We start from the raw sequence: 25,124 nt of genomic DNA on the forward strand, positions 1-25,124 counted from the left end.
GCAGCTTCTCTGGAAATAGCCGGGCTGATTGTGTTCTTCAGTTCATGACGTAACATCACCGTCCATTCAAAGACTAATTCCGTTCAGAGAGGATGGCCTCTCTCCCTCTCTCTCCCTCTAATTCCCTTTCCCTTCCTCAGTGCATCCACTGCCTCCCTTGTGGGTCTCTGCCCGGCGCCTGCCGTTGCTCCCTGGCGGGGGTCTTCTTGTCGAGTGCGTGTCTGTTGACGTTGCGCTCACCTCACATTCAGCCGCTTCAGAGGCAGCCGTGTCACGTGCGGTCCTCCAGCCTGGCCGCACCTCTCACTGCCCATTACCGCGGAGACGGGCACCCCCGTTTCTTCTCACACCTGCTACGACAGCAACGCTGACGAGCTCTGATCCCTGCCTAGGTCTCTCGGGCAGGTCACTGACTGTCCACCTTTCACTGTCCCTCATCCTACCCGTCTCCCCACTGGGATGGCTGTGCCTGTCGATCCCGCCACATCACCCGTGTTTATGAGGGTCCTCGCCCCGCTCCCCCTGCAGCCCCCCACAATGTACTTCCGTGTGATATTTTTCAGGGTGTAAAGTTGTACCTTTAATTGTGGGTTTTTAATTACCGAGTTTTGACATTTTTAATAAACATATCCATAATTTAGACTCTCCCATCTGTCAGTTGAGTATTTATAACCTCAGCCCATATTTCTACTCCATTTAGTATCTTTCATTTTTATTTTTGGGCTTGTTATTTTTTATTGCCGATAGAAATCATGTGCCTGTTTCAGAAACTGGAAGAACCATTTCCTAGCCTGTCATTAATTTAGTTTCTATTTTTTTGAATAGGAATCATTATTTTTCATGTAGTAAGAACAATTCCTGTCCTCTGAGGTTGGGGCTCTCTACAGTTCTGACTGTCACTGTTCCTCTTACTTGACAGCCCCAATGGGTATTATCTCATCGGAGCCAAATCACTCATCGTCCTTGACTGCTTTCTCTCCCCCGCCCCCAACCAGCTGCCAGTCACCAGCCCTGCCAGCTGGACAGGCCGTGGTTGATTCCACCTCCTCTCAAGCCGCCGGCACCCTGCTCTGCCCTCGTGGGCTCTCACCTGGACTCTGTATCTCAGCAGGTTTTTTTTTTTAAGATTTATTTTTATTTATTTATGTATATGCACACAAAATCTAGGGTGCAGGCCAGAGGTGCGGGGTGGGGTGGTGTAAAGGATTCAGCAGAGACAGAGCGGGGAGCAGAACAGGCAGATCTACTGCAACACACTGCTGAGAGGAGCAGCGGGAGGCAGGAGAGGTCTGCTGCGCCATGTGGGTCAGCTCTCTGATCGGGGATTGAACTCAGGTCACCTTGACAGCACAGAGCCTCAGTGTTCTGCAAAATATGGACAATAGTGCTAACCTCACAGGAATGTTAGCTGCGAGGCTTAAACCAGATGACATTTAACGTTCCTTCATTTGTTTGGTGAAGGCAGAAATGGGTTGAGAATGCCTGCGCTACACGCCATATCGAACCTGAAATAACTCTTAGCTTCAGCCTCTCTGTGGAAAATGACAAAATACCGGGCACAAAATTGGAGCTTCCATTCAAGAATGGGTCTTTATGAAAAATATTAGAGCAGTAAATTGCCCAACTGTGTAAGAGCGCCCCTCAGCCCCCGCTGCTCGCTTTTCTCCCTATTTTCACCCTATTTCTGAGCTGCTGTCATCCAGATCTGGGCGTATTTCCAGATCTAACAACCTTCAGAATTTTGTCCCCAAATATTTCATTTTGGAAAAATTCTGGGTTTAATTAAACAAACAGACCAGCTCATGTAAAGAAAAAATAGAATACTCCAATTTCTACTAAAAGAAGGTTTGTCTATGTCTCTCTCTTTTTGTCTTATACTTCTTATATTCACATATTTCCTCCCATAAATAACATTATGAAACATGCACACATTTTATAAAATAGATCAGACTCAAACAACAGGGGACACTGGAAGATGAGCGGTGCCCCATCTAAGGATAAAGATCAGTTATAGGCAGGAGCAGTGACAACAGCAGCAACGACATCACAGTTCTTGCGTGTAAAGCCCCCAGCTTAAGAACTCTGTCTTTTAGGGAAAAGTCTGAACCCAAAGGCATTAGAACCCCAGATATTAGGATGCTGGGCTCCCTCTCCAACTTGCTGGCTACTTACCAGTTTTTTTATTTCACTTGTGATAAGCATGCGGAACAACTGCCTGATTTATATGCTGCATAAAGAAGGGCAGAGTTGTCCAAGCACGACGGGAAAGTGTTAGTGGTGATCACGGAGGAAGATACTCTGATACTCTAGGAGCAATTTCATTCCACATGATACACACTCAATGGAAATCACACTCAATGGAAATCACATATGTCAAAATATATAAACAAGGCCTCCCTGGTGGCGCAAGGGGTTAAGACGCAACCTATGGAGCTATCCGCAGCCATTGCAGCATGAGTTCCATCCCTGGCTGGCCCAGCATGTTCCATTCCACATGGCGCAGCAGACCTCTCCTGTCTCCCCACTGCTCCCCGCAGCAGAGGATTTCAGTAGATCCCCCTGTTCTGCTCCCCACTCTGTCTCTGGTGAATCCTCTCACCCCCCCACACCTCTGGCCTGTACCCCAGCTCTTGCATGCACAAAAGTAAAATAAATCTTTAAAAAAAAAGAAGTTCATCAGGCTTTACCCAGTAGATATCAAATCATTTCTTCCTAAAGGTACAAAGACAAGTAAAGCTGTTCTGATGAGGGGGGTGCGGAGCCCTGAGGGCACAAAGGCTCCTCTGCTCACTCTTGCCAGAGAGTTGTGAGCCTCATGGGGTGGAAGCCGCCCCACCCCAGATGTCCTCCTGTCCCGCAGGCCACCGTCTCGTGTCTCCAGGAGCTGCTGTAGACTCGGGACAGTAATAGCTGCTTAATAAATGCTGAATTCACAAATGAGTGAGTGACAGCGTTTATTTGCCTGAGAAGAAAATCCTTTGGAAAACTTGGTGAGCTGCATGACATTATTTTAGACACTTAGGGAACGCTCTCAAATCATTTGGCAAATTACTGTCCATTTCTAAAATGACTGCCTATTTTGTAATTTTTGTTCTTGTGAGTAGCCTCCCTTGTTTCTGATGGAAGCCTGGACTCTGGGGGTTTTATCCCAACAGTCCTGATCTCTATTTGCACAATGATATAAGGGACAAAGGCCCCAGAGGAATGCTTAAGAAGAGAGAGCAATTGCATTGAGAGTGCAAATAAATAATTATGCTCTGCATACTTCCTTCTGCATTTAAATTGGGCTAAATGTCTTATCCCATTTTTAAAATTCTTTAGATAAAATTGGTGACCCCATTGGAGATTTTATATACACACAGACATACACACACATACTAGATATAGATATGCACAATATTATATATATACACACAATGTTAGATACATCCACATTAGTATATATAATATGTACAACCATATATACACATACAGATATACAACCATATATACACATACAGATATCTATTGAATATCTATTGAACACTTCTTATGTCTCATCAACATATGGAAAGGGTAATAAAATTTGAGATCTAGTCCGGGAATACATTTTTGCTTTAATATTAAAATTAAATACTTTAATTTATACATTGACAGAACAGAGAAAAAAACCTTATAATCTCCCCAATAAATCTCTAAAAAATGATAAAAGTTGATACCTATTAAGGATAAAAAATAATCAACAAATTGACTTAAGGGAGCTTTAATCTAACAAAACAGATCAGCGAAAAACCTTTTGCTAACCTCATACTCGATGATAAAATAATTAATGCTTTCCTGTTGAGCATAGGAATAGGAAAAAAAATGTCTACTATCACCATCTTCAGTCAGCTTTGTGCGAGACACTAGTCAGTTTGGCCATGCATAAAAATAAATAAAAGCCATAAAGATTAAAAATGGAATAAAATCACCTCTTTACAAATGACATGTTTTTGAGAGGATTCACCAGAGACCGAGTAGGGAACAGAACAGCCCAGACTGACCAAAATATACTGCTGAGGGGAGCAGTGGGGAGACAGGAGAGGTCTGCCTCGCCATGTGGGTAGCTCCCTGGCCGGCTGGGAATCGAACTCATGCTGCAGAGGCCACGGACTGCTTCATAGTGCTGTGCTTATCTCCTTGCGCCAGCAGGGAGGTCCCACAAATGGCATGATTATAGATGGAGAGATTACCTAATTTACATTTAGAATTAATATGGCAATTTAGCCAAGATGTTGGTAACAAGGTAAATAAAAGATTTATTTAAAAAAAATGTTGACATTTTCTAGCAGCAAACAACAGAGAAGTAAATTTGAAAATACTATTATGATTGCATAGAAAAATGATCAAGTGCATAGGAAGAAACCCACGGAAATGTATGTAAAACTAAAAAGATACATAGACCCAAGAACAAAGCTAAGGAAAGATGTGGAACAATTCCACACAACACAACACAACACAACACAACACGCCTTGGCCTGCGCTATGTAGTCTCTTCCATGGAGGATGATGTGTCTGTGAGCAGAACACACTCATATTATTTTATTATATATCATAAGTTGATGCTATTTGTAAATTCAAAGATCCTATGTATGTGCAACACGTGTGTGATGTCTATAAATAAAAGAACTTCCAAATAGTACACTGCACCGTGAACCTGGATTCAAGAGGACAGAAAGTAAAATTTAAAGTCGACTTAAACTTGCCATCGCTTACGGCTCCTTGCCAGGTCAACTATTTAAATAAGACTCGTGAAAGTGCATATAAAACCAGAAATACTGTCTACATACATAATATACATATATACACACAATGTATTTATATGCATATTGATGTGTAAACAAACATACATAGTTATGACGTTATTTCCCTATAGATAACACATTTCTAATCTATTGAGTTGGCTACCTACGCACTAATTTGTACTTTATGTCATTGTTGTACTATTCAGAAGTTCTTTTATTTATAGACATCACACAAGTGTTGCACATACATAGGATCTTTGGATTTACAAATAGCATTGATTTATGATATATAATAAAATAATCTGAGTGTGTTCTGCCCACAGACACGTCATCCTCCATGGAAGTGACCACATAGAGCAGGCCAAGGCGTCAGGGCCAGATATCAGACAGGTTTGAGTCTGAGGTCCTGGCTCTAAAGCCGGATGAGACACTGAGAGTCGGGGTCGCCCTTTCTAAGACTCTCCAGAGTTGTGGGAGCTTGGGAGAGCATGCACGAGGGCCAGATCTAGACCAGCCTCCTGTTACACTACCCAGCACTGTGGCCACCGCAGACGCCCCCACACCTGGCACAATGACGCACATCAGGGTGAGGGTGGGCGGGTGACCCTGAGCCCTAGAAGGGCTGTTGCTCTTCAGGACTGGCACCCCTCCCCGGCACCAGAATGGAAGGCTTGGAGCACCTGGCGCTCCCAGCAGCCCCAGCCCTATGAGACGCACAGGAGGAAGACTCTGGTCAAAGGGGCAGGACGCAGGACACTGCCTCTGCAGCTCAGGGCAGCTCAGGTCTGGCGCCCCGCCCCCACTGTCCCCCACTTGGCCACACAGTCATCGATCTGCTCAGGTACTCATTCGTTCATGCACACAATCGTGTGTTGTCCACTCTTCCAAATCCATATCAATGTATCCATTTATCTACTGACGTCGGAAAATACCCTTTCATTTATTCAACCATTCATTCTCAGTTGGTCCTAAATACTTACATTACTTCTTTCCATTGCTTACCATTTCTTCCTCATCTGCGCCTTCACTTGTTTACCCATTTATTCACACGGCTGTTCTTTTATTATCAATTCTAATATTTGCCCAACCAGCCACGTGCATGGAGTCACACACTTATTCCTGATTCATTCATTGATACGTCCCTCAAGCTCGTCGGCTCACTCCCTGGCACATAATGCGCGTGTATATTCATGGATCGTGTATTCACTCACATGCAAATCATCCGTCCACTCAGCTGCTAATCCCCACATTGACTCACTCATCAAGTCACAGGCCCTGAGGGGCACCCACCTATCCAGCTACTCATCTGGGTGCTTGTGTATCCCGTGACTCAGCGCCCGTCACCCTGTCAACAGGCACACCCTCTCCCTTCCATGATTTATTTACTCTTATGGTATTTTAGAGGCCCTTTATCTGCCAGTTCTGGTGACAGAGGTATACGAGAACCCACCTCTACATCTCTTGAAATGCTGCTTTCGAGGCAACCCTATAACGGAGAGTTCCAGAGCTTCTATGCAGATGGACTTGGTGTTCATCAGCAAATGACTTATTATTAATTCTGCCACTTCCTGGCTGAGTGACATCATTTAGGCTTTTAAACCTAAATGTTCTATTCTGAAGCATCGTGAGTTGTATATTAAATTACTATAAAGGGTTGGGGGTACTTCAGGGTCCAGAGAACAATGCAGCTCCCTTGTCCTTTCTCTCCCAGCAGCAAACGCCTGGCCTGGGTGTTGTTGGTCTGCCCCAGCTTCTCCTCTTCACCCCTCCACCCCCCAAGAAGTGCTTCCCTTCTTGGAGACCTGAAATTCCCCCTGGTTCCCTTGTCTGCAGCCCCTCCTGCAGCCCCTCGCTCCCCAGGTGCAGTGGCCGCATCCTCGCAGGGGGTTCAGAGCTCCCCTCCAGTGAGCCTCTTGACCCCTGCAGCCCCCCACCCCTCCCTGCTCGCCCAGAGGGCTCCTCAGCATCACGAGAGCAGCGGGAGGGCCAGCTCTGCCCTGGGCTGGTGCAGGCAGGAATGGAAACAAACGCTGGCAGCGACTGTGCCGAGTCCCTCATGGGGACGTGCGCACCAGGCACGCCTGGGCCAGGGAGAACCAGAGGTCCTCGGGTCCCTGTGCAGGGCAGGAGGGTGGGCGACGTTCACAAGGAAAATGAAACCTCGGGCTCATGAATGGGGTCACGCCGGCCGACAGGGAGGGGGCAGGGGCATCTGCTTGGCTCGGGGACCACAGGAAGCCTGGCCAAGCAGCAGCAGCCTGCCCAGCGAGCCCACGGCAGGATCAGCCCCTCTGAGCCGGGTGCCTGGAGAGGGGACGACAGTGTGGGAGAGGCTGGCCTGAAGGTGCCTGGTCTGAATACCGGGGCGGGGGCAGTCAGCGTGCTGTGCTCTCGACCTTCCCGCCGAGAGGCCTAAGTGTCCAGGAGGCCAGGCAGGCGGGCCAGGCGGACAGGCAGCTGGAGTGGCTGCAGGGAGCGGGCAGATGCCACCATGCAGGCCCAGGGAGCCGGCCCTCGGCCCCTCTCCGCAACCCTTCAAAACTTTCTGGAAGAGAGTGGGCACTGCCAGTCTCGCTGGCCTTTTGCAATGGCCTGCAGATGGCTTGGGCGTGGGGGCGGTTGGGCATCGCAGCTGGAGCTGTGGAGGAGAATAATTACAGTGAGGACAGTAACCAGAGCGGCGGCTGGCGGACTCCATCCTGCCTCGGGCACCTCGGCCTCCACGCCTCTCGCTGCAGCTGCTAGCTGAGTCCCGCTCACCCACTGGACAGAGGACAGCATTGCCAGTGTGTGTGGTGACTCACCCGCCCCTCCTTGGTTGCCCTGAGCACCAGGCGGGCCCCACCTCCCTTAATAGCAGGAATGACCCCTCGAGGAGAGGGCTGCTCTCCCCCACGTCATAGGTGAACAAGCCGAGGCGGGGGCTCTCTGCACACGACCACCCACTGTAGGGGTCTGGGGCCACCTCTGAGTGTCTCCAGATGACCAGCAGAATGTCTGGGGGTGGGGGCAGGGTTGCTGCTGGAGGTCAAGGACTTGGCTGGGCAATTCTGGTTGGGCGGCGTCCGCCGGGCCCCACTGTGGGTGAGTCAAGGGGTGGCTCAGTCTTTCCTGGTGGCCTTGAGGGAGCAATTCATCCCTCAGGACCCCCATTTCCAAGGAGCCTGCCCTGGTTGCTCGAGGCTCGGATGTCCCAGAGGACCCTGCTGTGGCGCCCTCACCACCAGCCTCATGGCATGAACCCCCATCAGCTGCGACCGATCTGAAGTCCAGGGATGTACATGTTCTCATCCAAACCCTCCTCACAGAAACATCCAGAATAATGCTTGTCCACACCTCTAGACCCGTGGCCTGGCCCAGGTCACAGAGAACCAACCCTCACAAGCCACCCTCTGACCGTCCAGCTTACCCCCCACGCGTCTCCCTGACTGAGGAGCGGGGTTCCCGAGAGGGAGCCAGGGGGCCGGCTCCCCACACGCCAGCCTGTGGACCACAGGCGGGAGACCCCTAAGGGCCTGTGTGCAGGTGGAGGGAGGTGGCCAGGGTGGGTGCTCTGTCCTCAGCAGGGCCCGGACTGGAGCAGACATTCTCTGAATGTGGCAGGTGTGAGCAGGCACAGACCCCTGGGGCCACGAAGGCAGATCCGGGTCTTCAAAATGCAGCCAATAGCCTCCCCCTTCACCGCCCATTGGCGGCCGCACCTTGCCCACGGCTCCTACCATGCCTGTGCGTCCCCCTTGGGGGCCCGGGCAGCCCCAGCCAGAGGGGCCAGGCTGCCCAGCAGGGGCCGCGGCCCTGGCGGGATCGGTTCTGTCACGGCCCACCAGAGGGCGCGCTCCTGTCGGGAATCAGGCCTGGAGGAGCGGCCAGGGCCTGCCGCCCCCCTTACCCCCTCTTACCACCCCCCCCCCACCCCCGGCTCCCTCAGCTGCCCCTGCAGGCGCCTTTCCCCTTTCTCAGGCTGAAGCTCCCTCAGCGCCGGCTTGGCCTCTCCTGTGTGCCTGGCTGACCTGGAAAGGCCAGAGTACGAGGACCAGCTCCCTGACGGGGAGCCAAGGCCTTCATGTCCCTTCTCCCTTCTCACCAGCCCTTGGGCGCAGCTCACTGTGCCCAGTCAGTGGCCTCCCTGAAAAGCAGCAAAAATGAAAGTTGGCTCTTGCCCACTGACCACGCCGCTTGCAGCTCCGACCCTCCCGGACGCGGCTGAGGGAGCTCGCAGGACACGCTCTGCGCCCGAGGACGGAAGGAAGGAAGCTGGGCGGGCGGGAGGGCGGGAGGGTGGGTGGTGACAGCAGTCACTGCCATACTCTGTCTTCAAGACGGGAGCTCAGGCGTCGTCCCGCTGAGGAAGCGGGCGGCTGGAATTCAGAGAAAGATGCGTGAGACTCCAGATTCGGGATTTGCACCCGGGCCTGTGTGACCCCAGTTCAGGACTGCCCCAAAGTGGTGATCAGAGGGCTGGGCTCACCCTCCTGGCCTGTGGCCCTTTGCACACGAGGGGTGGCCTCCAGCCCGCTCCACTTCTCCACGCGGGATGCGAGGCTCAGGGCGCGCAGCCACTCACTAAACACCCCGTTTCTGGACCTGAACTGCAAGCATCGTGTGCTCATCCACGGACAAAGTGTTTGTTCAACTGTTTTCTGAAAAAGTCCCAGAAAAGCCTGCCCCCTCCCCACAGGGGGGCCGTGTGGAGCCCCGTCTGCGAGGCCTGAGGCCCAAGGCAAGACCCTCCTTCTGGCCAACACAAAGCAGGAGTGACCCAGCCCTGGGGAGCCCCGGCCTCACTCTCTGTATTGTGCCTGGAGAAAGGGGAGCCTGGAAGGGGGGGGAACAAGGGGCCTGGTTTGTGCGGGGCGAGGCGCATCAAGCAGGTCCATGGAGGGACAAACGCACCACGCGGGGGAGATGTTGGCCGTGGGGGGCTGTGCATGTGGGGACGTGGGGTAGAGGGAAATTCCTCTCCCTTTTTCTTACTTTTGCTTTGAACCTAAAAATACGCTTAAAAAAATCTTTCAGAAGTCAACAGAATGTCAAGTGTAATAAAAAAAAAAAACCTACCGTAAGGAGATAAATAGGAATCCCCCTAAACTTGACCACAGAAACTATGGGGTCATGGGAAAGCAATGTTCCCAAAGCAGCATTTTAAGTGGCCTGGGAGCCCAGCAGAGCAAGGAGACAGAGGAACTTTGTTAACGGAGCAGCCGGAGCCCAAGCTGTCTGACCCTTCGCCGGGCTGGCGGTTTCCGGGTGCGCCGGGGGACCGAGGCCAGAGCGAGCGCAGGGATTGCAGCCCCGGGGAGAGCAGGGTGGGCCGGAGTCCCTCCTGCTGTTGTCTGGGCCCCTGGCACCTGCCATCTGCGCGGGGGCTGCCTGCTCCCCCAGGAGACCCAGAGGCTCTCCAGGACAGCAGGGCCCGGCTCCCAGAGGTGCTGGCCCCTCTGTGCGAGCTTCTCCCAAGGGCCACACCTGGAGGCTAATTTCACATAAGGGTCCTGACTTTAGGAAACAGCATTGTTGTCTCCCTTGAATGCCTGGACCTACGTGGTAGGAGCTGCTCCGTGTGGCCAGAGGTGTGGACAGGGTGCTGCGGGCCTTGCACAGCTGACAAAGTCATAGAACAGGGGTCCAGTGCATCGTCCCCACTGTCTGCCTGCCCACGGGGAGAGGCGCTGATGTCAGGCTTCTCTCTGACCCCACAGGGCATCTGTCGCACCCAGCACTGCCTCCTCAGGCAGCCTGGTCCCGGCTAGTCCAGGGTCAGCAAATCTCCACCCCTCACTCTGCAAAAGGGGAACCTTTCCTGCTCCCCCTAAAGGTGGGTGAGCTGAGCCTGCCAGGCACGTGAGCACGGGCGGCAGGGCGGCGAGACGGCAGTGCCGAGCCAGAGGCCAGGACGGTGGCTGCCAGGGGTGCGGGGGGCCGCCAGCCCTATAATACAGACGCAGGCATGTCATTTGGGAAAGCGGGTTTGTTTTTCTTGAACAACAGGGGCCGATTAAGCCGCTCTGCATCGCAGGACTGTCTCCGGGAAGCGCAGGCCCTTATTATTTCTCTGTCCATGTTTCCAGGCCCCGCTGCACCGCCGCCATCCCAGGCCAGGGGTGCTGGCCTCCTGCCGCCAGGCCCCGCGCCTCACCTGCCCGGCTGCCGCACCTGGCGGCGCTGACCTCTGCGCAGCCAGGAGCCACCCTCAGCACACAGACCTCGCAGGCCCCGGTCCCCTTATCATCGCCGCGTGGACGTGTCCTGGCTCGTGTCCTCCAGGCACCGGCCGCCTCCACTTGTGGCTGGAGGTAGCCCGTGAGGGGCCTGGGTAGAGGCTCCTCCATGGGGCCCCTTTTCTTTGCCATCTAAACACCCCTTTGTGACTCAGCTCACGTCCCCACAGGGCCCCCAGCTTCTGCTTCGTGCAGGATGTGGGCGTGGGAGGGGGACCAGCCTCTGGGCGCGGGACTCCGGAGAGGGCAGCACACATCTCCATCCTTGCCGGCCAGGCCGAGGGTGCCGTGGGCACCAGAGAACCGTGCGAGGAGATCGTGTTAGGGGCGTCGGCCCAAGTCAGGCTCCTGGAGCAAGTCCACACCGGCCAGGAAAGCCTCCGCCTCCGGAATCTCACAGGCAGGCAGATGCGGGGTGCTCCAGGGGGTCCAGAGATGGGGATGGGCCTTTCTTATGTGACGCTGCGTGGCGCCCCCATCTCTTCCTCTCTGTCCCACCGGGGTCCTCTGGCCACCAGTGGGCCTCTCCCCTGAGCTGGCAGCTGGCACGGCCTGGCACCTCCTGGGTTCTTGGGAGACAGGCTTGTTCTGAGCTGTCCCTGGGTGGCCGGAAAGAAGCAGGCCAGGGAGGAAGGGCCGGTCGCTGAGCGCTTGCAGGTCACAGAGGAGCCGGGTCCTGTCTGTGCGTGGAGTCCTTGCCGCTGAGCTGCAGCCAGAGCTAAGAGTCTGCTGGGAGAGGGGGTGCCCGGGGTCCTAGGAATGAAGCCATGGCCTCACCCAGTTCAAAATACCCAGCCCAGGTCAGGGGCGAGGTTAGGAGGAAACAGCACGGAGATGCCTGGGAAGCTGTGACCCTTTGGGGAGCAAACGTGTCCTCGTCAGACCAACCCGGGCCCCCAGCCTGCGCTGCTTGGATGATTAAGGGTCTTCCCAAGCCCCCTCAGTCCTCACCTCAAATAAGGCCATGCGGCACTGGGCTGTGCTGAGAGCAGGGTCCCAGGGCACCCCAGGAGGAGGCGGGCAGACTTGGTTTACCCGCCTTCTGCCCCCCAGGAGAGGAGTGGGGTGCTCGGTGCAGACAAGGAGCCAAGCTGCCCCCCATCCCCTGCCCCTCCAAACTTTCCAAACATGCCCGCACCTGCTGCCTGGTCGGGGGCTATTTCGGGGGGGCTATTTCGGACCTGGCTGTTAAAGGCACCAAAATATCCCTGCTGGTCTATAATTGGGCAGGGAGTCGTCAGCCCTGCCCCGCTTCCCAGAGCCGCCTCTTTATTGCCAGGAACCCCACACTGTCCCCGCCCTTCCAGCCCAGGCCCAGGCCCCAGCCCATCTTCCCCCACTGGGGTGCATCTGGCTCCCCCTCACATTTGTCTTTGCCAGAGGGCCGGCCCTCCCTCCTCATCCCGCCCTCCGCCCCGCCCCCGCCGCGGCTCCGCCCCCAGGCAGGGGAGTCCCCCTGCTCCCAGCTGGCCCCTGGGGGTCCCGGCAGCTTTGTTCCTGGGCGGCAGCTGGCTGGCTGCAGCCTGCGTCCCCCCAGGAAGTGTCTCCTTTTCTCCTGTTTTTGTTTCTCACACCACTTTCCATTTTTCTAACTTCCAAGACTTACCTTTTTACTGAGTTATTGTTTTAAAGCGAGCTCTCTCTGGACTTCGGGCCGGGGACGCCTCCGGGCTGACTCAAGTCTTGTCCAGAGGTTGAGCTGCTGGGTGTGGGGACGGGTGGGTGGGCTGCTGGCAGGTGCCCCGGCGGGCTGCCGCCGGCTGCCGGCGTCTCTGGAATCTGCTTCCTGCGGATCTGGGTGGGCTGGAGCCCTGCTGCACCCCTGACCTCCTCCCCTGCCAGGTAAGGCCATTCTCTTCTCTCCTGGGGCGGCCAGGTCCCAGGGCGCCCCTTTGCACCCAGCTCCCTGAGGGATGCAGGGAAGGAGATGGTGCATCGGTGCTGGGGTGCAGCCTCTCTGCAGACTCGAGTCTGTCTCCTTCTGTGCTCTCAGGGAGCGACCACAGTGCTGAGCTGATGGGTCTGTGCGTCCCCAAACTTCAGGCTCAGAGGACCGTCCGGTCCAGCCTGCTCTATCCTGCTTGAACAGCCCGGAAGGGCACTGCGTTGTGTCGGATGTTGGCTTGTTTCTGAGTGGCTGCTTTTAGAGCTATCCCGGCTTCTTTACTTCCAGTAAGAAATCTAGAGCAAAAGCCAGAAAGTTGGGGAGAAAGAGAAAAGAAGCAAAAAGAAAGAAAATCAGTGTTTGGGGGAGTAGAGTGTGGGCGGAACAGGCTCCGGTTTCACATGTGTTATCAAGGAAGGTGCCTTTGGGGTCTGTGTTTAGATCACTCTCCGGTGTGAGCAATTTATCCCATCCCAACCCCTTCTTCCCGCAGCCCAGAGAGGTTGTTCTTGGCCTTTATGCGGCACAGCGCCCCCGAGAGCATCTTGTCTGGTCTGATTAGAAAGTGTGGCTGGATTCGCTGCATTATTGGGACACGTGCCCTCCCTTCTTGCCGCTCAGGCTCAGAGGTGACAGTGGACGCGTTCCGAAGGCGGCACCCACTGCCCTGTCCTGGAGCTGTGCGCTGGCGCCCCTCCCCATTCTGCTACCTGTCATCTTCTAGAAGCCCACGCAGCGCCTGTGTCTGCACAGGTCCTCCAGCCCAGTCCTCTTCTCCCAGCCGGTGTGCGCCTGGCAACACCCTACAATGCCAGGCTGGACCTGGGAGCACCGCCTGGCTATGCGCCACATCTTCGGAACAGGCCCCCGAGCTGTTCCCTGGAAGCTCTGAATCCCCAGGCTTCCAGGTGTAGGAGACCTGCAGCGTGGGGCACTGCCCCCCTGCGCATGGAGGCGCCGTGGAAGGGTATTGGCTGCCAGTCTTGCCTTCTGCCCTGGTTCTCTTGCTTTCTCTGGCTGCCCCGAGCTGGGAGGGTCGCCAGCGAGCCTCCATGCCCCCATCCGCCAGGCGGGACGGGAGAAGGGAAGCAAAGAGGTGATCCCGTGAGCGTCGTCGAGTTTGGGGCCTCACACTGGGGAAGGCGCGCCCAGCCCCAAGGTGTCCTGGTCTGTCTGCTACCGTGGGTCCTGCTAGGTGACGTGGGGAGATGGTCCCCTTCTGGCTGGTTTTCCTGTCGGGCAAGAGGCTGGAATAACGAGGGTCTCCTTCCCCAGGGGCCTCAGGGAGGCTCCGGGATGCCCCAGCCCTCCCACATGTTTGGAGCAGGAGTTGTTTACATCTGGGTTTTCTGGGGCTTTTTCAAAGTTTCATCAGATTCTCAAAGGCTTTTACGCCTCCGGAATGGTTCAGCCACAGGCTGCTCTGCCACAGTAGTGGGTTCTGTCAACTTTGTTTCAGTAGCTTGCTACCCCGCGGTCCGGGAGGCTGAGATTAGACGCACAAGCTTCCTCTCTGGCTCTCTGGAAAATTGAGAAGATGGGACTTTTGGCTTGAAGGTCAAGGCCGGGGTTAGAGGCCTTCGTTAGCCAAACTGCAGCCTCTGCTCAGCCAGGGTCATCAGGATGACCTTCTGGGCATCTCCCCATGTGGCCCCACTCTGGGCTGGAAGATCCAGGCTCCCTAGTAAGGGGGCCAGATTGTAACTGGCTGAAGCCAAAGCCTGGAGGGGGTGCCGGTGAGGATGGAGAGCCCCAGGGAAAATGAGAAGGAAGTGTCTGGGGAGTGGGGAGACTGGTGAGAAATCTAAGGGCAGCAGAAGCAGCACAGCCCCCCCTCCCCCGGCATTCAGCGTTTGGGGTTTCAGCATTTTCGGCTCTCCAGCCATTCAGGGGTCAGCGATTTCTGCCCCGCCATGTGGCTGCTCCAGAAGGCTGCTGTGGGCCTCTGAAGGATGTGGAGAGGCTTCCAGCAGCCAACGTCAGAGAGGAAAAGTTCGGAGGCTTTGCAAGTAGCCGGGTGACTGAAACCGTTCCTAGTCTTGGGGCTGTTATAGCCGGAGGGGAGGGCGGAGACCCGGAGCCAGTCACAGCAGCTAAACCGCTCACAGTTTCAATCCCTCGGTTTCCCTTGTTGCCCCGTATCAAGACCAGCTGACGAGCCTCCACGGGCGGGGCCTGCGTGTCCTGGACTGGGGTCGGGCGTGAGCAGCGCTGCCCTGGGAGATGGGCGGGCTGCCCCGTGCAGGGGTCTGACAGGGTGGTTGGAAGGACTGAGGGGCGGGGGTCAGCCTCAATGGATACAGGTTTCTGTTGTGGTTGGAAGAGCTTTCCAGAGACAGGAGGGCCCAGGCCTGGGGTGGTGGGTTCCCCACAGCCAAAGGTACAGAGCAGAGGTTGGGGCCCTTGTGGCGGGCTGGTGGAGGGCTGAGCTGAACCTGGGGTGCTCGGGTCAGGTGGACTTTCCCCTCTTCTCCCAGCTTGAGACCCTGCACTTCCTAAGCGCTTCTTCCCCAGCTTAAAATTCTGCTGTCTCCTCCCGCCACGCTGCTGCTGGTGGTGATAGGCTCACGCATACAAGGGGTCAGGCCCGTGGGCCAGGGCCATGCATACCAGTCGCTTCTGTTATCAAGGACAGGGAACAGAGAGCTTGACTGACTCACCTGAGGACAGGTAGCCAGAACAGAGGAGGCTGATACCAAGCCTGGGGCATCAAAGCCATTGCCCCTAAGGCCTTTCTCTCATGCTGGGGCACTCCCCCAAGGGGTCAGCGTTATTGATGCTGACTACCGAGGACTGAAATGAGCAGTGGGGGGGGGGGCGAGCCCTAAGGATTTTCATCCAGTCCCCTACTCAAGAATCAGAGAAATCCTGGTCATCCAACATGAATCAAGACAGACTTAGACCTGGGAAGATGGGAAAGTGAGACCCTCGCCCCCAATTTCACAGCTGAGGACACAGCCCCGGGGGACGCATGTTAGTTCTCCTACTTGGAATTTAGGGACAAGCAGGTCTCGTGAGGTGGAAGGACTTAGAGCGACCGACCCTCCGGCCTCACCGCCCAGGATCGGCCGGAGCGCGTGTGCACGCGAGTGTGTGCGTGTGCACCGGGATGGGGTCGGTGCGTGACGCGGCCAGCCCCAGCCAGGGGGCCAGGTGGACATGGCCTCTTTGCCTGTTGCCCGGGGCAGTGCAGGGCTGGTGGCTGAGCTGAACCATGAGCGCGTGAGGGAATAAAGGCCGGGAGCCGGGGGCCGCGCCCGCTACAGGCCGTCTGGCCCCAGCCCATGTCCCCCTTGGGAGGCTCTGCCGTGGCTCCTGCTGCTCTCCCCCAGGAAAGGGGACCCCGCCGGCCAGTCGGCTAGTGCGGCAGCCCTATTTATACACGTGGCTTCATCAGGCCAGACGCTGCTCAAAATAAGCTAAGCAGAAATATCTTCTGTGTCTCAGGGCCCTGTGATCTGAGACCGTTTCCTGTGACATGAGCTGAGACCTTGTGTTTGAGGGGAGGAAAAGGGGACAAGGGAGGAGGAAGTGGGAGGCCTTTCAGACTGAAAACGTGGAAGAATGTAGCGTGGTCCTGCGGCAGGAGGCCCGGTCCAGGGCCCTGAGGGCGAGGCAGGGCCCTGGCTGAGGGCGAGGCTGGAGGGAGGGCACGAGAGAATGCCGAATGCCTGCCCGAGAGCCCAGAAAGAAGAGGACTCGTGGGGGACCCCATCCCGGGAGGCCTCGTGGGGGGCCGGTAGGCCTGCCAGCCTCTTGGCCCCCCAGCCCCCTGCCTGCCCTGTACCTGGTAAACTCAAAGCCTAAAAAAGCCACCGAGGGCGCCAGGACTCTCCTTTATCATCCACTCGGGTCAGAGAAAACCCGCCGTGTGCCATCCTGCCGCTACAGTTGTTCAGACTGCGGTGGTTTTTGGAGTCTGTGGGTTTGGAGAGCGGGGTCCGTGGGATCACCCTGGGAATGGTTTCACCAAACCCCCCTTTCAGCAACACGTGGCGCGGTTCCCGGCGGGTTTCTCCACGAGACAGAGGCGGGAGGGATCTCTCAAGGGCAGGTTTACTAGGGCAGGGACAGAAGAGAGAAGGACACTTGCGTAGACACCAGCGGGCGGGAAGAGCTGCCCCGAAGGAACAGGTTTGCTGAGAGGCCCGCGTGGGTGCAGGCGGGCGGCCTTGAGGAGCGGCCTCTGCGGAGGGGTCACCGAGGAGAAGCCCCGGCAGGGACAGGTCATGGGCAGGCAGGAGGCTGCTGCCCTGCAGAGGAGAGAGTGGGTGGAAAGAATCACCTGCATGGGCACAGGTGGGCAGAGGGCGTGCTGCCCGGAGCCTGTGCAGACACTGCCCTGATAGAGTCCGCTTCCGTTTGGGAGGGGCCACCCCTTGTGAGCTGTCAGTTGGTTGCTGATTTGGGACAACTGCAGAATCTGAAAGAGACCGGAGATTCCACCACGGGCTCCATCTCCACATCTTTACCTTCGGGTGCCAGCTCTGATGCCTGCCTGGATGTTATGCTTTGTAACGTAGGCGTCAGCACCTGAGGACCTTGGTCTCCAGAGCTGTGTCGGTGGCTGTGCTCATCCCGCTACCCCCACCTCCAGCTCTTGGCATTTTGTGAGCCAGGTTTCTGGTCCTGTGCCCACCTCCCATTTAATTTTTTTATTCCCGTCCTCCACCAAGACCACCAGTGCGGCTCTCATAGGGGTTTGGTTTTCATCCAAGGCGCTGGCTCCCAGCCCCCGCAGAGCCTGGAATTTCCTAGGAGTGGGGACAGTTCCAGGTGTCTCTTGTTATGTTAATGTAGTAACTTTTGGAAAACACCTGGGGAGATGGCGGTTGCCAGGGAAACGAACTTGCTCTGAGGGTGGGAATGTCCAGTCACGTGGCCTCCAGAGTGGAGAGGGGCTGGAGGTGGACTCCAGGGTGAGGGGCCAGTGTTCAGTGGCTCCTCCTAAGTGACTCACCTCCATAGCGCCCAGCGGAGGGCCACGGGGCTTCTGGTGGGTGAGCATTTAGAGATGTGGGGTGTGGGGCTCTGGGGAGGACAGGGGCGCTGGCCCTGTGCCCCACCCCTGGCCCAGGCTTCTCTCCTGGCTGCTGATTCTGGCCGATCCATACCAGGCGTCCTGAGCCCCGTGAGCCCCTCTCGCAGACTCACTTAGCCTGGAGTGGGGGTCCTGCGAACCCGGGGTTTGTAGCCAGGTGCTCAGGTCATGACCTGGGCTGAGACGGGCAGCACCGGAGGCCAGAGGGGGAGCCCAAGCCGGGCGCTCAGAAGCCCGAGTGGCCACTTGGACTCAAGGAGCAGCACCTGAGGCCTGGGGGGACTGAGCCCCCAGCCTGCGGGGTCCCTGGGTGTCTAGGTGGGGGCAGCTGGATGGAGCCGCTGCTGCTGTGAGGATGCGCAGATCCGAGGTCAGGTGGGTCTTGGGCTGGGTCTCAGCTGGCAGCTGCAGGTCCCCCAGACCTGACGGAGGCCCCGCTCCTCACACACCCCTGGCTCTGCATCCAGAGAGCTCCTTATTTATTTATTTATTTTTAAAGACTTATTTATTTATACAAGAGCTGGGGGTACAGGCCAGAGGCGCAGGAGGGTGAGAGAATTCACCAGAGACAGAGCGGGGAACAGAACAGGCAGACAGACTGAAGAGCTGAGGGGAGCAGCAGGCGAGACAGGAGAGGTCTGCTGTGCCATGTGGGAATCTCCCTGGCTGGCTGGGAATCGAACCTGTGCTGCAGAGGCTGTGGACAGCTTCACAGCGCTGAGCTCAACCTGCTGCGCCACTGGGGAGGCCCGAGAGCTCCTTATTTAGAGCGCAGTTCCCTGTCCCCAGCTCAGGGGAGATGCCTGCCCACCCTGCTTCTACACGCACCTTTGTTACGCTCCAGTTAGTGCTCGGAAGCCGCGGCTGCTGTCCTGGCCTAGCTTTGCCTCTAGAGAAAGAAAAGGAGGCAACACGACGCTGTACCCCGGTGGGCACAAAGCCGGGCACAGTTGGGCCTTGATAACTGCTGGTGCGCTGTGCAGCCAGAGCCCAAGCTCCGGCCAGGAGCCAGCAGCGAACCCCCAGGCTGAGGGAGCCTTCCAGTCCTTCGGGACAAACTCAAGAAATGGTCCCGTGTCGAGAACAGACAGCTGTGGCCTGAGTTCATCCACAGTTTTTAGCAACTGTGAGAAAAACAAAACTGGCATTGGGCCTCAGGGAAACAAAACCGGTAAGAAACATCTTGAGCTCCATGGACGCAGAAGGAAGCCGGTGGGCACATCTCTCACTCTGGCTGCCCCTGGGTGTGGGCAGGGCAGGGCTCAGCGGATTCTGTTTAGGTCTGGAGACGTCGGGATGGAGAACGCCCAGGAGCAGGAGCCGTTCTCGCAGGAGCCTGGAGCTGTGGTGTCCAGGGAAGCTGGTTGGCCTCGCAGTTGAATGCTGCACCAACCGCACAGGTCCCCCCATGCCAGCATCCTCTAGTTAGGGCTTCCTGAACCACAGCAGCAGGTGCACCCCCGATGGGACACCTGCGGGCTCAGGAGTCTCAGGCAGAGCCGCAACACTTTCTCTGGGTCCCTGCAGGAGCCTCCAGGCGGCCCTCGTTACTACTCTGTCGTCACACTTCACAGATCCCTGCCCTGTGCCCCAGCCTCTGCCATGCTCACCATCCCTTCACCCCACCCGTCACAATGCTGTACTTGCTACCCATCCCGCGAGGGCTATGGAAGAAGGGTGGGCTCTTCCGGTGAAGCAGCTCTTGTGCTCCTGCCCACTCCTCACTCATCTTTCCAGGCTCAGCTGAGATATCCCCTCTTCCGGGAAGCCTTCCCTGACTGCCCAGGCTTGCCGTAGGCACACACCTGTGTCAGAAATGCAGGCTCCCGCTGGCTTGTCGTCCCCAGCAGTGGGCTGGGCACAGCGTCCTGTCCCAAGGGCCGGGCACTTGGTGAGTGCCTCACGGGCACACCAGTGAGGTCCCTGCCGAAAGATGCGGACCCCACCCCTGAGCAGCTCAGCCCCCAAGTCTGCCCTAGAGATAGATCCTGGCAGCAGTGGAGCAGGATACCCAGGGTGCCCTGAGACCCTCCACGTCTCCCGTCTTATAGGAGAGGACAGGGCTTCCCAGGCCCGCTGCGCCCAGCCACTGTTCCAAGGCACTTAATTCTCCCAGTGGCCTGAGAGCTGGGGTGACGGTCCCAAGGCATACCCGGAAGGGCTGGGACCCAGGGAGTGGAAGCGGCTTTCCGCCTTTGCCCAGCTAGTAAGGGGCAGAGTTGGAATTTGGACACAGGGATTTTGATCCAGTGCTGGTGCCATGTGGGCGTGCCCCAACCCTCCTGACGGCAGTTGCCCCCGGAAACATCAGTGCCTACAAGTCCTGCAGAGCTCGGTGTTGAACCCAGGATGCCGGCTCCTCAGTGCTCCCCAGGCTGGAGGGGCCCCGCAGAGATGGAGCCCCCGAGTACCCCTGCCCTGACCAGCAGGTGCAGCGGGCATCACCCCGCTCAGCCCACGGGCGCCGGTGTCGAGCTGCCTGTGACAGAAGGACTCAGCTCAGTGGTCTGGACACAGCCATGCCAGGCCTTTATGTCTCTGGCAGATTCCTGCCTGGACCAGTGCCTGTCACCCCAGCAACACACAGAGCAGCCTCTTCCCCCGCCTGTCCTCCACCCCGCGGACGGCGACCAGGCCCCCGAAGCAGCCAGAGTCGTCTGCTGCCCTGGCTGCCCCAGCGCTGCACCAAATCTCATTTTCTCTCTGGAAATTGCTTTCCACTCAGAGTCCTCCCCCTTCTCTGGGCCCCTGAATAGGGAGCACTGGTTACCATGGTGACTGGGCAGTTTGTGGAAGGAACTCGGCTCAGTGGATTAATTGCTGGACTTTTGGAGACTAAGGGCAGCACTCTGCCTCCGGGGGCGTGGCCAGCTCACGCCCACCGGGCAGCCCAGCCCCAGGAAGGCTCGGGGTCTGGCAATGCAGGCGGATGAGGGTGCCGGGCTGGCTGGGGCTGCACCGAGGCGGCCGGGAGGGTGGGGAACTTGGCTGCTGGGAACCTCACACTGAGTGTGCTCCCACCGTGCCAGGATGGGGCTGCCTGCTTTGCAAAAATGACTCCACGCATCCCTCCCAGCACCAGCACCCCGAGGAAGTGGAGCTTGACCCCATTTTATGGAGAGGAAATGCTCGGAGCAAAGCTGGCACTCCACCCCAGGCCAGCTCCCTCGGTGCATTTTGTGATGACCACCCCCTGGGTTCCGGGGGCGGGGGCAGGAGAGGTCGCCCTCGGCCCCGCGGCTGCCCCAGAACATAGCAGCACAGAATATCGACTCCTGTGAAGCCGTCGAGAGCCTAACACCAAACATATGACGCTATTCCAAAAAGAGGGAACGGCAGACCAATCCCTCCCGTGCACATAGAGGCCAAACCCTCAAGGAAACGCCAGCACGTGATCGCAGCCACATGTAAGAACCAGACACGACGGAAGGCACTTGCGTGGCCGTCCCGGTCGAACACGCCACAGTTCTGTGCTGGTACCATGTTGTAGGGGCAGGAATGGACACAGAGCAGGTTTTCTGATGCAGCAGACCGGGTCAAGGAGGAGTCAGGGGCCTCAGTGGCTCTTGCAGGTCTTTTATTTAGACTTACCAGGCACATGGCAGGCAGGGGTGCTGGGGGGCCGGGGGGCTGGCAGGCCTCCCAGCCCCCAGCAAGTCTTCACTCTATCTGGGCTCTCCGGCCTTCTCGCGTGTTCTCTCTGCTTCTCTGCTCTCTCTTCGTTCTTGGCTTCTGCTGGTGTCCCTGAGACGCCGCCCTTATAAACTCCATCTCAGCCCAGGTGCACCCACTGCAGGTGCCGCCATCAGGCATGCATTCGGGACCGCAGGGTTCCCTCATCTATCCTCATGGCGGGAGGGCGGAAAAGCCTGACACTTTTTGCCTTACCCTACACACGTGGAACCGCCCAGGGTGGCAGGCTGGGGCAGGAGTGAAGGTGGAGTAACCGGCTTTCCTGGGATGCTCGTCGGGACGTTTCTCCCTGTCCCTCAGACGCCCTTGCTCCCTCCTCTCCGGTGAGCTGGGCGAGCAGTTTTTTATTTCCATGGAGGTAACAGCGCTTACGCCACTGCGTATGACTTAGGGGAGGAGGCTCACACCTTTGAGGATATGTCACCACTGCACCCCAAAGCACCTGTAACCCTCACCACAGCCCACGGACCCCTCCCTCTGTTTTCCGTCCTCTCTCTCCTGCGCTGGTGGCTTCAGCCCCATCGGCAGATGTCTAGGCCTTGTTTTTGGTTTCTTCGTCTGACCCCTTGTTGTTTCCCTGTGGTCCACAATTAAGTGAAATCACCTGGTGTTTGTCCTGCTCCTTCCGGAACGGGGGCTGAAGCCAAAGTCTGTTACAGGTGGCGCCCCCTGGAGGGGTGCGGTGCGGACGGGGAGCCCCAGGGAAAGTGCCAACGAAGTATGGGGAGGGATATGCCAACTCTGAGGAGGGATATCCGGGATGGCCGAAGGGCCCTGGGGTGGGGTGTTCGGGAGTCAGTGTTGGGGATGTCAGCATTTTCGGATCTTCGGCGACTCTGGGGTCAGTGACTTCTGCCCCCATCATGCCGATGAGCTTCCAGAAGGTTGCTGTGGGCCTTGGAAGGATGTGGAGAATCCCCCAGAAAAGTTCGGCGGCTTTACAAGTGGCTGAGCTGCTGAAACTGCTCCCAGTTTTGCTGCTGTCACGGCCTGGCGGGGAAGGCAGAGACCGGAGCCGCCTCGCCGAGCTGTGAGTGGGGCTGTTGCTGGGTTGTTCGGCCGCTGCAGCTGCCGTCCTGAGTGTCGCTTGTCTGCTGCTGCTCCGGGTCATCTGGGCAGCTCTGGCGAGCACCTCCTGTCGTGTCTCCCGCTGTCTTGGTGAGCTGCTCCCGCGGTGGCTCCCGCGGTGGTCTGGCCGCCGCAAGCTCCAGGCCCGCAGTGGGGGTGGACGCCAGCTTGGGAGCGTTTGCATTTAGGACTTTAAAGCACCGGACACTTTGGGCGAGGCGAACGGCCAGTTTTGGCCTCAGTAGCTCTTTTTCCCTGGGTTGTTAAACCCCATTGTAGGGTAAGCTAAAAGGTATCAGGCTTTCTGCCCTCCTGCCAGCAGGATTGGAGGTGGATCTGCGCTCCTGAGTGCTGCCTGAGGGCGGCACCTGGAGTGGGGTGTGGGACACACAGATGGGATTCACCTGGCTGAGCCTGGGCTTGTAGGAGCGGGGTCGTGGGGAAGCCAGAGGAACAGCAGAGCGAAAGGAGCAGAATAACCAGAAGAATCAGAATGCCGGGGAGCCCAGAAAGCGTGACCCCTGCCTGCTGTGTGCCTGGTGAAGCCCAATAAAAGCCTGCAAAAGCCACCGAGGGCTCCAGGACTCTCCTTAGCCCGTCTGCTCGATCATGAGATCCTGCTCTGGCCCATCCTGCCCCTGCACCCATTATTGCTGGTCTCTGAGCCTGGGTGGCCTTGCAAGTGTGGGCGTGGGTGAGGCACACAGACGGTGACTGGTGAATTGTTCAGGCAGTGTCCGTGGCCAGTTTTAGGGCCCTTGCTGCCCTGGATCGCTTCTACTTCGCTTAGCACCAGCCCCTCCAGTGACACTGTGTCGTGCGAATGGCAGGGGCTGTGTCTTGTTACAGCCACGCGGTGCACCTGCTGCAGGCACCCATCTGCCGTGAGCTCTCTGGTCGTTCTCGTGGGGTGGCTGCTGTGCCCCGTGGCTCCTGTGTGAAAGGAGCGTGGCTCCAGACAGACCCAGGTCTGGGAGAAGGGTCCCTTCTGGGTGAAGGAGAGCGTGGGCCCGAGGCAGCAGCCACTGACACAGCCATTCAAGACTCAGGTGCCCTAAGTATTCTCCTACAAATGGGCCCTAAGAAAATAGACCTGGGCAAAGGCGTAGGCACAAAGGTGTTGACTCGTAAGGTCAGACACGGAGCAGCTCTTCCCAAAGCAGCTGCGACCTCTGGCCTCGGGCCTGGTCCCAGGTAGTTGGTGGGATGGCACGGGCAGCCGTGTTTGCCACTGCTGGAGGTGGGAGAGGTGTGGTGGGTGATGGGGAGGTGAGGGCGGCTTTGCTCTTTGGAGGTCACACTGGGCTGTGTGAAGAGGCCAGTCTGAGGAATGAGACAGGTGGGGGATGTTTTTGGGGGTAAGACAGGTGGGGACTGGATTAGGGGTGAGACAGGTGGAGCTTGGGTCCAGGGGTGGACAGGTGGGGGCTGGGTCAGGAGTGGGACAGGTGGGGGCTGGGTTGGGGGTGAGACAGGTGGGGGCTGTGTATGGGGGTGAGACAGACAGGGGCCAGGTCGGGGAGCTCCTGCCCAGGTCGCTGTGTGGACGTCTCGGCTGCAGCTGTCACTATGCCTGTGTCTTCTCCACAGGCGATGCTCCGGTAGACCCCGACGCTGCTCCTCCTGGCTGGGAAGCGCTGGTCGCGAGCACGCGCACCATGGCCGGCCCCCGAGGGAACGCCGCGCCCTGTCTGCTCTGGATGCTGCTGCTGTGGAGTGGGGGCCACGGCTGTCAGGCCCAGAGGGCAGGTGGGCCTCGAAGGCGGGGCTGGGGCCCAGCAGTGGGTGTGCACGGCTATGCGGATATGAGTGTCAGGGAGTGTGTGTGTGTGAGCTAATGTGTGCTTGTGAGTGTAAGAGAATAGGAGACTGACCCGTCGGGGCACACACCTCTGTAGATCACGGACAGGTGACCCCCACCCCCACTTTAGAAAGGGCCCATCAAGCTGAGTCACTCTTACCAGAGCCCTCCATCAGGGCCCGCTTGCTGCTAACTGGAACAACTCGCTGGGGCTTTCGCTCTCGCTGGATGACTGGACCGAAGCACTGTCCCCAGGCTGCAGGTGAGGCAGGTGAAGCGAGGACCAGAGCCCCCCAGGCAGGGTGGACGACACAGGGAGTGCTGGCCCAGAACCCACACTGCTCTCTTGAGTCTGCAAGTGAGACCCCACCCTGAAGACTGTGTCTTCGTATTGCTTTTTCATAAATTTCTCCCAGGTATTTCACTTTTTGGGGGCCTCTCAGCGTGAAGCTGGAAATCCAGCGCTGGCCGCGGGGCTCTGGGACATCTGTGTCTGTCAGGCGAGGCCAAGTCCAGGCTGACTCGGGGTCATCACTCTGAGAAGTGAGGGGGGCCCGAGAGCGCCTCCACCAGGCTCTCAGTTCAGAGTGGACAGTGGTGCCCAGAGGGAAGTGGTCACCTGCAGGGGTCACCTGCCCTTGCCTGTTGCCCAGCT

At 57.4% G+C, this 25,124-nt stretch overlaps 1 protein-coding gene and 1 long non-coding RNA gene across 3 annotated transcripts in view; one reads left to right on the top strand and one right to left on the bottom strand.

Moving 5' to 3' along the window:
* The first annotated feature begins 12,710 nt into the window (after positions 1–12,710).
* COL22A1 (collagen type XXII alpha 1 chain) overlaps positions 12,711–25,124 on the top strand; it is a 155,960-nt gene continuing 143,546 nt past the window's right edge. For both annotated transcript variants that reach the window (XM_037500558.2, XM_054691957.1), the window contains exons 1-2: positions 12,711–12,823; positions 24,259–24,417. In XM_037500558.2, coding sequence (XP_037356455.1) covers positions 24,327–24,417 — 91 coding nt within the window. In that variant the 5' untranslated portion in view covers positions 12,711–12,823; positions 24,259–24,326. The remainder of the gene's footprint in view (positions 12,824–24,258; positions 24,418–25,124) is intronic.
* The window catches only part of LOC119236679 (uncharacterized), a 119,420-nt gene continuing 108,384 nt past the window's right edge, over positions 14,089–25,124 (bottom strand). Inside the window, exon 3 of the long non-coding RNA XR_008550503.1 lies at positions 14,089–14,098. This is a non-coding gene — a long non-coding RNA (uncharacterized LOC119236679). The remainder of the gene's footprint in view (positions 14,099–25,124) is intronic.

The sequence above is a fragment of the Talpa occidentalis genome, unplaced genomic scaffold (assembly GCF_014898055.3).
Source record: "Talpa occidentalis isolate TD23 unplaced genomic scaffold, MPIMG_talOcc4v2.1, whole genome shotgun sequence".
Taxonomy (NCBI): Eukaryota; Metazoa; Chordata; class Mammalia; order Eulipotyphla; family Talpidae; genus Talpa; species Talpa occidentalis.